Source organism: Hemiscyllium ocellatum, chromosome 15 (assembly GCF_020745735.1).
Source record: "Hemiscyllium ocellatum isolate sHemOce1 chromosome 15, sHemOce1.pat.X.cur, whole genome shotgun sequence".
NCBI lineage: Eukaryota > Metazoa > Chordata > Chondrichthyes > Orectolobiformes > Hemiscylliidae > Hemiscyllium > Hemiscyllium ocellatum.
The window spans coordinates 19,245,290-19,259,049 of record NC_083415.1 but is presented as its reverse complement, the minus strand read 5'-3'; the positions used below and the strand labels follow the sequence as shown (position 1 = coordinate 19,259,049).

The following is a 13,760-nucleotide window of genomic DNA, read 5'->3' as shown; positions in this document are numbered from 1 at the left end:
ACTAGTGAGGGAGCAGACTTTTACTTCCCCTGCAAGTTGGTTTGCAGATGGAGATCCATAAAATGCCATAGTCTCCTTTCGTGACAGATATATGCCAATCCTATCCTCACTGACATGTTCTGAAGGAGGAATTGGATGGTCCACCACTCTGTGTCAAATGAGACCCTTAGATAGCCAACTAATGGTCACCATCCCAATGGCAGCAGGCAGAGGCTGATGACAGCTGAGAAACTCGACGGAAATATTGCACAGGCTAAGGACGAAGAAGTAGTAGGAGGGTGCTTCACTCCTTAACGGGGACCCTATATTAATCAGAGTACTCCTGCAAAGCTACAAATATCACTAATTCCCCCACTTCTATCTTGTTCAACACAGTCCCTAATACCTCTCATTAACATTACCAGAGCCTGTCAGCATGACCCCAACAATAACCAACACATTCCCCTACCACTTACCTGCATCCAGCTCCAGTGGTAAAATGTTGCTGATGATAATCCTGCTTCCAATACTCCCCTTGCCTACAAATCATTGGAAATAAGTTCCAGCCAATAGTGCAATTGGCAGAATGATGTACTAATTCCACACTCAATCAATAATGAGCTCAAAAAACAATGTAGAATGATTAAAGCTGATCAGTGATACAAAGTCTCCTATCTAGAGTGCCAGTTCCCTCCACAGTGGCTCAATGGTTAGCACTGCTGCCTCACACATCAGGGTCCCAGGTTTGATCCCAGCCTCGGGTGACTGACTGTGTGGAGTTTGCACATTCTCCCCGTGTCTGCATGGGTTTCCTCTGGGTGCTCCGGTTTCCTCCCACAGTCCAAAGATGTGCAGGTCAGCTGAATTGGCCATGCTAAATCGCCCATAGTGTAAGGTACATTAGTCAGAGGGGAAACGGGTCTGGGTGGGTTACTCTTCGAAGGGTCGGTATGGACTTGTTGGGCCAAAAGGCCTACTTCCACACTGTAGGGAATCTAATCTAATCCCCATTTGAAAGAAATCCAATGTGTCTCCAGGATTCTTGTTGTCCTCTGCTTAGAAGAAAGAAGTTGCAGATGTGCGGTGTTTACAAAGAGGCTTCAGCAATTTTCTGTAGTGCATCTTGTGGATGGTGCACAATGCACCGCAGTGTGGCTGTGGTGGAGGACTATTTAACATCTTGGATGGTGTGTCTATCAAGGAAGTTGCATTGTTCCACATGTTATCCATAAGAGCATAAGATATGGACAGAAGTCAATCATTCGGCTCATCGAGTCTACTCCACTATTCAATGAAATCCTGGCTGATCTGATCATCTTCAATCCACTTTCCTGCTATAGGTTGTACACTAATCCTGGCAAGATGATTCCATCATATTCCTGAATGATGAGAGAAAGACTCCAGACTTTCAAGAGCTGAGTCACTCATTACAGATGGCTCTGTTTTTACCTGTTATAGTCAGACTATTTCAAAGTTTGTGCGAAGATTTGTAGCTCGGGTGCTTGTTGTAGTGGTTCTGTTCGCCGAGCTGGACTCAGACTATTTATATGGTTAATGGTAACTAGCCACCCCTCCTTGGTACTTGAAAGATATGGTCATTGCCTGGGTGTTGTATGTCTTGCATGTTACTTGCCTTATGTCAGCCCAGGGATGAGCCTAATCCAAGTATTGCTGCATACAGTCATGAACGGCTGAAGAGTTGTGGATGAATCTGGATGCTGTGCAGTCAGCAAGCAATATCAGAACATACATTGTGCAAAGGCCTTTGATAAAACAGTCTTGGCCTTGGATACTTCCAAAACAATTCCTGTAAAAAATATTCTAACCAACAACCATAATCACCTTTTTATTGAGTCATATTTGACTCCAATGACTGTTAGGTACATACAACCACAGACTGAGTAAATGTTTGTTTACTTATATTCATTGATCATAAAAACTGACAGCATAAAACAGAAATATTTTGAAGTTTTCCATTTAACAGAAAGCTTCTTTAAAATATTTCCAGCATAGAGATGAAAATCAGAACAAATTATTTTCCATAAAACTTGGTTTATTGGAAGCAGTTTGTTTTCTTCCATTCCTCATAAGTCCCTTCTCCTTCAAAACTTGTAAAGAAAGAATTTTTTTTATATATTCAACTTGGAGGAATGATTGACAACTTCACTGTGACAAGCTTTCATTTGACGAACATTGAAATAAAACAGGCTAATACACGTAGCCAGGTTACAACGTAAACAGACCCAAAGCTGTGGTCATGTGATCTAAGCATCCCCATATGATTTGATGTTGTGGAGAAAAGGTATCATGGAAAAAAGTTTTCCAATCCTGAGGTGCAATTGCTAATTGGCGTTAAAATGTTAGAATTAAGAAGTAACCATGATGAAACCACTGACCTTGTCGGGGGCAATGACATCCCAATGGAACGCTTTCGTCTTTTTTATTCCTCCAGTTGATTTCTTCTTTGGAAGTGGAGGTGGTACAGAAGCAGGTGATGCTGACAGAGAAAGCAGTGATGGAGTAGCAGCTGGAAGGCTTTGGGTTACAGGGGGAAGAACAATTGTTTCCAAAGGCGATCCTGAAGCCACTTTTGTAATTGGAGATGCAAGTTTGTTTCCTTCGTCATCCTCTGCCTCTTTTCTTCCATCCTCTTTTTGTTCTTTTTTCTCTTCCTGGCTTGAGTTTGTAGGTAAATCAAGTTGCTTTAACACAGTTTGATCAGCGGGTTCCTTTGGGAATGATATATCCTGTATAACCTCAATTAGATTGTTTTCTGCAACAAGCTGTGCTTGCGATAAACGTTTCCAGTGCAAACAGCACTTATCGATAGCATCAATCCAATCATTCTGGCATCTTGTTACATCTTCTGTACTTCTTATCTGGTCAGTAAATGGTATTCGAAATCTAAGATCAAGAAAAGCAAATGAACTATTTCGGGCAACAAAATTATAACCACAATAATCAATACATACTTTTATCAAACTGTTCCAAAACACTTGAGCTTCCCACTTTCCTAAATACTTCAGAAATAGGAACTTCTTCCACTGATAGAAGTAACATAAACATTTCTTAAAATAATGTCAAGAAAGATGAACCCTATGTATGTGGTGACTTTGCATATTTGAGTTATCAAGGTATCTGGAATGAAAGGCATTAGAAATCATGCTTCAGCTATTCAAAACAACACAGTTAAACTACACCTGGATTACACAGTCAGTTTGAGACATATTTTGAGGAAGGATATATTGTCCTCTGAGGCTGTACAGCATTTCAAGATGACTTCCAGACTAGAGATATCGAACTTTGAGAAGAGATTGTGGAAACAGTCTTATATTCCCTGGAACTTAGAAGGTCAAATGATTAAGTATCAAACTTTTCAGCATTCTAGGGAGAATGGATAAGATTGAAAGATAGAAAATATTTCTCATTTTTGGGAAGTTAAGGCCAAGAAATTTGAGTCCACTTTCAGGACAGAGGTGAGGGAACACTTATACCCAAAAATGTGATGGATGTTTGGAAAATTGAGTTTAAAGGCCATTGACATATGTCTGTGGGTTCCTGGCAGTGATATCCCTTTAAACTGCACCACGAGGCAACTCTCCTCATTCCCCACTCTACCCCACCCCACTCAGAGAATGCTGATAATTTAAATAATGTCATTGTTTCTGATGGTGGTCATGCCCAAAAACAGTCTTAGATACAAGAAGGCTCCAGCCGACACACAAATAGTTCCTAAGATAGCGTTAGAGTTTTCACGGACACATCATTCAACCAAATGATGATTTTGAATGTGTTATTTCAGGTTCGAAAGGCTAAAACATAGTTTTCTTAAAAGTTAAAAGTTCAGGCATGCAGCAGGTCCTTTCATTGTTCTAACTGACATTCAGAGAAAGAGATACTTACATGATAGAAACACACATATATACAATGTACAATGACATTTAAGGAGCTGCTTGTATACTCCCACAGGAGATGGCTTCATTTTCAAAGTTTTGTCAAAAGGTGGTGCTGTTAACCAATCATCCCAGTTTTATTTAATTGTCTGTACAAAGTGGTCTAACATTTCTTGTTTCCTGATATGTTAGGTTTGACCAACAAAATGAGGAAAAAAAGGAAATCTTTGATCAGGGTTAATCTTCTGTGCTAATATACATTATGACAGTGGATAAAATTAAGGGTCATTAATCTTTACAAAAATATTTGAAATTATCACAATTATTAAGAAATAGTAATTATCATTTGTACAGCAAAAACACAATCAAGTCCAGGGATACAAAGAAAACAAATTTAACTTTAATATTTCTTTTTGCACATGCCTGCATCCACTGGATGTCTTAACGTTGGCCACCCAGAACTACATGCTGATATCAATCTCCATTGAGGACTGTAAGGAATACAACATATACCTATTACTATTACGCAATAAACTGCACATTGTTGTGTGAGACAAATGCCTTTTCTTGGTATGACTTAATAGTGGTTTACTGCTAATTAGATAGGCCCTTAGGCTTAGCATAGGAAGGAGTTCAAGTCCATCAGCTCTAGAAATATATATATATATATATGTAACAGCATCACAAAACGGATTGATTTGAAAATATCTAGGAACACAGTTGGGGCCTCTAGTGGTGCAAAAGATAATATCCCTATTCTGGAGCAGGTGGGACTTAAATCCGGCCCTATTGACCCAGAGAGTGTGTAGTAACATCTCAGAACAGGTTAATTCAAAATATATGAAAAGGAAGATTGGTGGCAACACTGTACCCCAACTGTCAGTGGTTGGTACTGTGACACAGAACTTGTAATCAATGGTTGGATTGTTACAAGGTAACAATGGTGACAAAATCCATTCAACCCAGGAGAAAAGTTTACATATCACTTCAGGTGACCCTCTATTGTATCTCAGAGAAGATGTAATATTATCTATTGATCTTCTCTGGAAAAGCAATGTTCACATGCAGGTGAAGCCTTAGAGCTAGCTGGTCAAAATGCAATATTCTTGGATTCAGTCATACCTGATTCTGCCTTCTTTGTTTAGCATGCACCTAATAGAATTGTACCCTCGTGTACATCAGCACATAGACTGGTACAATTCTGTGAGGTACATGCTAAAGAAAGAAGGCAGAATCAGGAATGACTAAATCCAAGACAACTAAACCCTGCTCTAAAGTGAAACTCGAAATTCCACTATTGGAAGAACTAAATCACAAATTCACATGAGCTAAAAAAAACTCAAGAACTTACTATTTTTACCACACCATGTGGAAGATATTGTTTCTAGAGAGCATATTCTGGTTTGCGTGTCAGTCAGGATCTGTTCCATCAGCATATAGACAGAATTACACTACATTCCTGGATGTGTATGTACTGCTGACAATTAATAAAGCTGATTATAACATTATAGAGGTGTGTAATAACATTAACACCTCTACAGCAGACAGGACTTGAACCTCAGTCTACCTGTCCAGCAGTCACAACAGATTTATTCATTATATTTGTGATTATTTGCTCCTAAAATGTATAATTGTTACCAAATGTACAATTGTTAAAGAGTGAAAGAACACTTCAAGTGCATCTGTGATAGATATGATGAGCGCAATATTCAGTGCATTTGTATCTTGTGTGTGTTTAATACACAGTCGAGATCCCACATCATTCCCTGATTTGACTTCTGTTTCTCCTCAATCTTGCTTCATTGGGTATTGTGATCTCACATCATGCACATTTTGGATAACTTTTCAGGTAACCAGATTTCTTGGGCAGAATGCGTGACTCTGATCTTCTGTCTTACATGCAGATCAGGCAAATCTGCACCATCTTCATTGTTCCTTGCCTTTCGGGAAGTTTGACACACATCTCAGCAAACCACAACAGGCAACAGCATGTGCTAACCTGCCTTCCAGTTATGGTGTCTGCTGGTGATGGTGACCCCATATCCAGAGTAGGAACTCTTGGGTGCACCACAGCAATCTGAAGATTCTGCTTTGTCGCCTTGCACATTATGATAAGACATCATAGTACTGAACTTAAAACAATATCTTCAAACCAGACCATTAAGGCAATTGAAGGAAAGTTGCCAAGTATATGAAAAACAGACCCAATGCAAAATCGGTCTCTTTTGATTGGGAGATAACCGCGTACTGCTGCTCTTTTTTGTGAGAAAAGTGTCTTGTGCCATCATATGGAGCTACCCAGATTTGCTTTTCAGCCTGTTAGAAAATTACTGCAGCCATTACAAGATGGAGATTCAGAATGTAATCTTAGATTCAGAATAGTATTAATATCAGGGACTTTGCCCAACTCATTAGACTTTTCACCATTTGGCTGAGGGTTGTGAGGTTGGTGCCACAGAATTGGAGATAGACCTCCGAATGCCTGCTGGATAGAGGGCAGTGAGAGACTCATTTATATGTAGATATATGTATACTATGTAGTTTAAGGAAATAGATTCACACATTAGTTTGCACATATCTCTAATATATAGTAAGTAGATTAAGCTAATAAATTTGCTTCCTATTGAAGTGCACATCTTCTTGTATCAATTTTGATCAGATCTTAAAGAACACATTAGGTATATTCAACCTAAAAATGCTTTGACAGTGCAAGCCATTCATATATGAAACAGTTAGGTCTGGGATATTGTAGTGAGGATGACTCCTGGTTTATGCCCCACTTGATAACTAACACTTTAACAACATACAAAACTAACTTACAAACAAGTCGAGAACAACTAAGTTTGAAGTTGGATCTCCAGGTGGTGACACCATCACCAGATCCAGAAACTCTGTCAAACCATCCAAACCTTATACAGCCCTCAAGTCTCTAAAACTTAAAATTTTACATTCCTCATTTTTCTGTGCAAATTGTTGTGTAATTACCTAATGTGTACATATTTCCACTCTTCCTGTGTATAATTTTATCTTTGAAAAAGGGGGATGTTTACGTTAGTGCTTTCAGAGCTTAGTACACTAACAAGCTGAGGAACAGGATGACACTGCCCAGCAGGAGAACGTGAGGACTGCAGATGCTGGAGATCAGAACTGAAAATGTGTTGCTGGAAAAGCGCAGCAGGTCAGGCAGCATCCAAGGAGCAGGAGAATCGACATTTTGGGCATGAGTCTGAAGAAGGACTCATGCCCGAAATGTCGATTCTCCTGCTCCTTGGATGCTGCCTGACCTGCTGCGCTTTTCCAGCAACACATTTTCAGCTCTGACACTGCCCAGCAGGCTTAAGGACTCCAAGTAGTAGAATGCTAGATAAAGGATATGCTTATACACTGCTCTATAACTGCAAAGTTATCAGATTGTCAATTAAAATTAAAATCAATCAATTTGTCTGAGATGTGCAAGCAAATTGAAACTCACCAACTTATCAATCTAGATAGAGACCTGTAATTCTATGATGAGGAAGACTACAGCACTCACTATCTTTTGAATGCAACTGCTATGTTTTGAGAAAGATTTGAGGACAATAACTGTGTTTCTCTATTCAAAGGAATGTTGGAAAAATCTTAAAAAGGATTTCCATGGAAACTAATGCCTGTAAATACTTAATAAAAACTGAAAGAACTGCAGATGCTGTAAATCAGAAAAAAAAACATTAAATTGCTGAAAAAGCTCAGCAGGTCTGGCAGCATCAGAGTTAATGTTTCAGATCGAGTGACCTTCCTTCTGAATGCCACAAATACTTACTGGTAAAAATAACCAACCATTCAATAAATTACCAATAGTGCATCTAAACCTAGAGCAGAACAACTAAACTGGTCCACCCAGCTTTATTAATTAATTAACAACACTTGAAAACAATGTATTCATCCTCTGTTTTAGTGAAGTTGAGGTTTTGTCAATTTTGATAAATGGGGAGTAAAACAAATAGTAACTTTTGAACAATAAAAGAATAATGAAGCCAACTTTAACAATGAAACATTGTCATTGAAACAAGATGTGAGAGTCTGAATGTTTTGCAAGTTTCATTATTCAAATCAAAAATTCATGATGGAGTTTAAGTGGAGGAGGAGTTCCAGTTAATTGGTGCAGAATGGATAGTACGTGGTGGCTACAGATAAAACATTAAAAAAAGAGATGCATTAAATATTAATGAATGAATTAGATTTCTCATGAAATAAAATATTAGTCTGTCAGAATTCTAATTGAAAAGATAGGTAGTATAATACTTATATGGTTATTGAATGATTCTGCAGAGAAGCTCTCTGAAAATATTGACTGTATCTTAAGAACCTCAGTTTCTAATTTCCAGAAGAGATTACTGTCTTTTTAATGCACATCCATGCAGAATTTTGTTTCACTCACTAAACAGCAAGAGAGCCAACAAGTCAAGGACTTAACCAATACAAATAAATAAAAAAGATGAGAGGACATAAATCTGATGACCTAATGCAGCTCTTCATTCCATCACTAGTCCCCTCAGGCCCAAGGTCTGCAGTTTGAAAATCTATTCTGTGTAATGTATTTTAAAATTCTCTAATGCCCCCTTTAGCAGGATCGAAGAGAGTTCCGATTGAAATGTTGCTCTGGAGAGCTCAGTCCAGAAAATGATTGCAGCTGATTTTTATCAATATAGTTTATTCATGTGGTACACACTAAATGAAAGTTACTTACAAGTAGCAGTTTTTCTTTGTGATCACAGTGAAGGACCCACTTGCCACATCCTTGTGTACACTTGCGTTACCATCCGAGAAATAGATCACATTTGGAGTCAAATTCAGCTGCTCACTCACTTCACCAAGATTAAGGCGCTGAAAAGATAACTCACCTTTACGCAATTGCACACTGTATCTGAAACAAGGATACAAAAGAATGTGTAGAAGATGAACAGCATTTTATCCTTTAAAATAATCAGAGAAGATCCCATTTGTATATTGAAGTCAATATCGTAACTAACAGTTTATGCAGCACACAACTAAAAATTCAAAGTCATTTTCTGCATTACAAGTTTTAATTACTAGACAATTTTAAGTAATATAAATAACAACAGAAAATGTGAATTTTTTTGCTTAATTTGAATTATCTATTCTAATTAAACAATTAAAAACCAAATTTTAAGTAAATATTTTTGTGAACTCATGATATAATGTAAGTACTGAGTCTCTTGTGACAGAATGCTCATTCCCCCATCTGACGTGAGTTCAAGTATCACCTGCTCCAGAATTGAGTAATAACATTGCTGACCAGGTTGATTAGAAAATCTCAATAAACTAAGTACTACAACCTAAGTACAGCATTTACAAGATAGGTCCATTTTGGGTTTATTAAGTGGCATATCAACAGAACACAAACAAAGGAAGCTGCATGGGATATACAGAAACTTATGGAACTCAATTATTTCAACATATCTCAGCAGGAGTGAAGAAACCAACTAGACAGACCAGGATTACTACTTTTGATTTGGCCTGCTCTGCCCATTTACTTCCCTATGTTTACTGCAAGAGTAGAGTAAGCTACGCATAGGTACCAAGCTAAGACCTGCATTTGAATTCTGGGGTAGCAGACATTGAATACACACTTTGTTTATAAGTGCTGAACCAGATCTGCTAATGTTTGCCAATTTCTAATTTGTAATTATACTCCGGGAAAATGGACAAAAATAGCTGAAAACACAAATTCTGAGTGTTTTAGCGGGCTTACCAGAACACCATGAACCTGACACTATATTGTTCAACAACCAATGGGCATCTAGCAATTTTTTGACCAAAACGTATTCTCAGAAATAGAGGCTAGTCCATCAAATTGCAAGTTTCACAACAGCACGTGTAGAATTGTACACCAGGGAAGAAGACCAATCCATTTATCATGCTGATGCTTTCAAAATGTTTTCAAATCACTCCCTCTCCTCTAGTCCTTCTCCATAGCACCACATTCTTTTGTCTTTTCAAATACAGATCTTATGCCACATGCTAATCTGAGAAAATGCCAAAATCTCAAAATAAAATTATCTGAATGTATTCCTAAACAGAAATACACATTCTCCAAAGATCCAAATAAGCTACAGGCAAGATTCTTTCCATAATAAGTTAATTGGCATATTTACTGAAATGGATTTTCTTTCTTTATCGACTGAATACTAGATTATAGCTCAACAAAAATATGAAATATTGTGAACTTAAACAACTTTTCAGATGGAGTATTTGCAGCTTGCATCAGTAACTGTTCTTTGAATTCCATAGTGAATGCAATAAACAAACAGTCACGCAAATTTAATGGCAAGCTTTTTTCTGCTCAGAAAAATACACTTCTTTCTTGGAGGCATTTTCTCTGAATGAAACTGACTCATCTCCAAAACATATCCTCCTATAAAGGAGTGGGAGGAAGACACTTAACAACCCAACAACACAACAACACAACTCCATTTAACTGCCTTAACACCAAATTACTTAATGCCTTTGTTTAACAAAATTATATTGACTATAATCTTGCAAGGTCCCCTTGTCCAAGCATTGACAACCTTCTGGAGGTGAGAATTCCACATACACAAAGTTCTTTCTGTGAAAAAAAAGTTTCTGATTTTGTACATGAATCACCGGTCTCTAATTTTAAGATTCTAATCTCTTAAACTTTACCTGTATCTACACTAAAGTACAACTGTTCACATGTTAACCACGTCAATCAGATCAACACATATTCCGTGATATTCAGAACAAAATGTCACACCAAGTTTGGGCAAGTCAATACAAGCAAACATTTTGATCTCCACTAAGACTCAATGTAACCCAGGGACTTTAGCTATGAAGGATCTATTTGACATTTACCATTCATATTGTACTCACGTTTAATCAAAGAATGATGAGAGGACAGAAGTTAAAAAATCTCAAAAGCGCTAAAGAAGCTCCAGGCAAGATAATGAATCCCCTAATGGGGTTTGAAACAGATATGGGCCAGAGCCTCCAAGTTCAGCCAAACTCCAATTTCCAACACCTGGAGTCAGCCTACCCACATTTTAAAAAATGTACTTTTTTCCCCTCTAAAATCACCAAAAGGATGTTTAATTAGGTTGTCAAAGCTGAACAATCTAGTTATCTTCTTGGTTGTTTTGCAAGCATATCGTTTAATTCAGGTTTAATTGCTCACACTCCTATTCCAACAGTCTGGATTGTATTATAGCAGCTTCATTCCTAACAAGAGATTATCCAAAACAGAGAAATTATTCCATTCATGACTTAAGGACAGACTGCATGATTCTTCGCTATGCTTCATGTATCTGCTAACTTAGAGTCAATATCCATTACACTTAATTTTATTCATGCATGGGATGTGAGCATCACTGACTGGGCCACAACTTATTACTATCTCCAATAGACCCTTAAACTGAGTGGCTTGTTGGGCCCATTTCAGAGTCAACCACATTGCAGTGGGTCTACAAGCACACATAGGTCAGATGTCAGGCCAGCTAAGAACAACAGATTCTCTTCTCTCAAAAAGACATCAGTGAACCGACATCAGGCTAGCTTTTAATTCCAAATGTTTACTGAATTCACATTTCCCCAAGCCATGATCCCAGAGCATTAGCCTGGGCCTCAGGATTACTAGTCCTGTGGCATTACACCCACTTCCTCCAAACTAAAGGAGTTGCCATGGGCACCCGCATGGGCCCCAGCTATGCCTGCCTCTTTGTAGGATATGTGGAACAGTCCATCTTCCGCAACTACACTGGCACCACCCCCCACCTTTTCCTCCGCTACATCGATGACTGTATCGGCGCTGCCTCGTGCTCCCACGAGGAGGTTGAACAGTTCATCAACTTTACTAACACCTTCCATCCCGACCTGAAATTCACCTGGACTGTCTCAGACTCCTCCCTCCCCTTCCTAGACCTTTCCATTTCTATCTCGGGCGACCGACTCAACACAGACATCTATTATAAACCGACTGACTCTCACAGCTACCTGGACTACACCTCCTCCCACCCTGCCCCCTGTAAAAACGCCATCCCATATTCCCAATTCCTTCGTCTCCGCCGCATCTGCTCCCAGGAGGACCAATTCCAACACCGCACAACCCAGATGGCCTCCTTCTTCAAGGACCGCAGATTCCCCCCAGACGTGATCGACGATGCCCTCCACCGCATCTCCTCCACTTCCCGCTCCTCCGCCCTTGAGCCCCGCTCCTCCAACCGCCACCAAGACAGAACCCCACTGGTTCTCACCTACCACCCCACCAACCTGCGCATACAACGTATTATCCGCCGCCATTTCCGCCACCTCCAAACGGACCCCACCACCAAGGATATATTTCCCTCCCCTCCCCTATCAGCGTTCCGCAAGGACCACTCCCTTCGTGACTCCCTTGTCAGATCCACACCCCCCACCAACCCAACCTCCACCCCCGGCACCTTCCCCTGCAACCGCAGGAAATGTAAAACTTGCGCCCACACCTCCACACTCACTTCCCTCCAAGGCCCCAAGGGATCCTTCCATATCCGCCACAAGTTCACCTGTACCTCCACACACATCATCTATTGCATCCGCTGCACCCGATGTGGCCTCCTCTATATTGGTGAGACAGGCCGCTTACTTGCGGAACGCTTCAGAGAACACCTCTGGGCCGCCCGAACCAACCAACCCAATCACCCCGTGGCTCAACACTTTAACTCTCCCTCCCACTCCACCGAGGACATGCAGGTCCTTGGACTCCTCCACCGGCAGAACACAACTACACGACGGCTGGAGGAGGAGCGCCTCATCTTCCGCCTGGGAACCCTCCAACCACAAGGTATGAATTCAGATTTCTCCAGCTTCCTCATTTCCCCTCCCCCCACCTTGTCTCAGTCGGTTCCCTCAACTCAGCACCGCCCTCCTAACCTGCAATCCTCTTCCTGACCTCTCCGCCCCCACCCCACTCCGGCCTATCACCCTCACCTTGACCTCCTTCCACCTATCCCACCTCCATCACCCCTCCCCCTAGTCCCTCCTCCCTACCTTTTATCTCAGCCGGCTTGGCTCTCTCTCTCTTATTCCTGATGAAGGGCTTATGCTCGAAACGTCGAATTCTCTATTCCTGAGATGCTGCCTAACCTGCTGTGCTTTGACCAGCAACACATTTGCAGCTGTGATCTCCAGCATCTGCAGACCTCATTTTTTACATTACAACTGTACCACCACTAAAAAGGTTTGGATATTTTTGAATTGTTAGAGTCAGTTGGTAGGATGGACAAATAGTGATTAACATTTCGATCATTAAGAATTGAAGTCCAATTGTCATGTTAAAGAGTCTGTTTTGACAGCCAGGAGACATCCCTTCCACATTAAGGGATCAGCCAATTGAAAATGTATCCCAGGAATGCCAACTCTAGTTGGCACAAAGAACAGGAACAAAACAGTTGTCTTCTCAAATGACGGGATGCAGCTACCTTTCCAAAGATGGTGCTGCAGGATGTGAAATAACGTACTTTATGCAAAAGAACTTTATTTTAGTTTGAAGTAAACCTCTCTGCCTTGCAGAATTCCTCTCGGTCTCCCCCCAAGCAGCATCTCTCTCTCTCCCGCTGTCCTGTGACCTCCCTCTCTTCCACCTGGTCTTTCCATTACTCCCAGGCAAAAACAGGAGGCTGATTCTCAGTACAAACCTCTCCACCCACTCATCCATTCATGCACGCTGCTGCCACTGGCCTTTGTCTCTGCTCCCACCGGAGTCCCAAACTGTGCCTCATTTCCCCTGACCCCTCATCAACGGTGCATGAACAGATGCTTTCTACAGTCTGCCCTGAGTAACCTGCTGAAATCATGGGTATTATAAATGTAGTTGGGGGTATTGTCCTTTTAAGAGAA

The 13,760-nt window shown here is 40.4% G+C and overlaps 1 protein-coding gene across 2 annotated transcripts in view; it reads right to left on the bottom strand.

Annotated features, from left to right (window-relative positions):
* The window catches only part of LOC132822712 (formin-H), a 127,634-nt gene that overhangs the window by 74,862 nt on the left and 39,012 nt on the right, over positions 1 to 13,760 (bottom strand). For both annotated transcript variants that reach the window (XM_060835983.1, XM_060835984.1), the window contains 2 exons: positions 8,599 to 8,775; positions 2,376 to 2,883 (listed from right to left, as the gene is read on the bottom strand). In XM_060835983.1, coding sequence (XP_060691966.1) covers positions 2,376 to 2,883; positions 8,599 to 8,775 — 685 coding nt within the window. The remainder of the gene's footprint in view (positions 1 to 2,375; positions 2,884 to 8,598; positions 8,776 to 13,760) is intronic.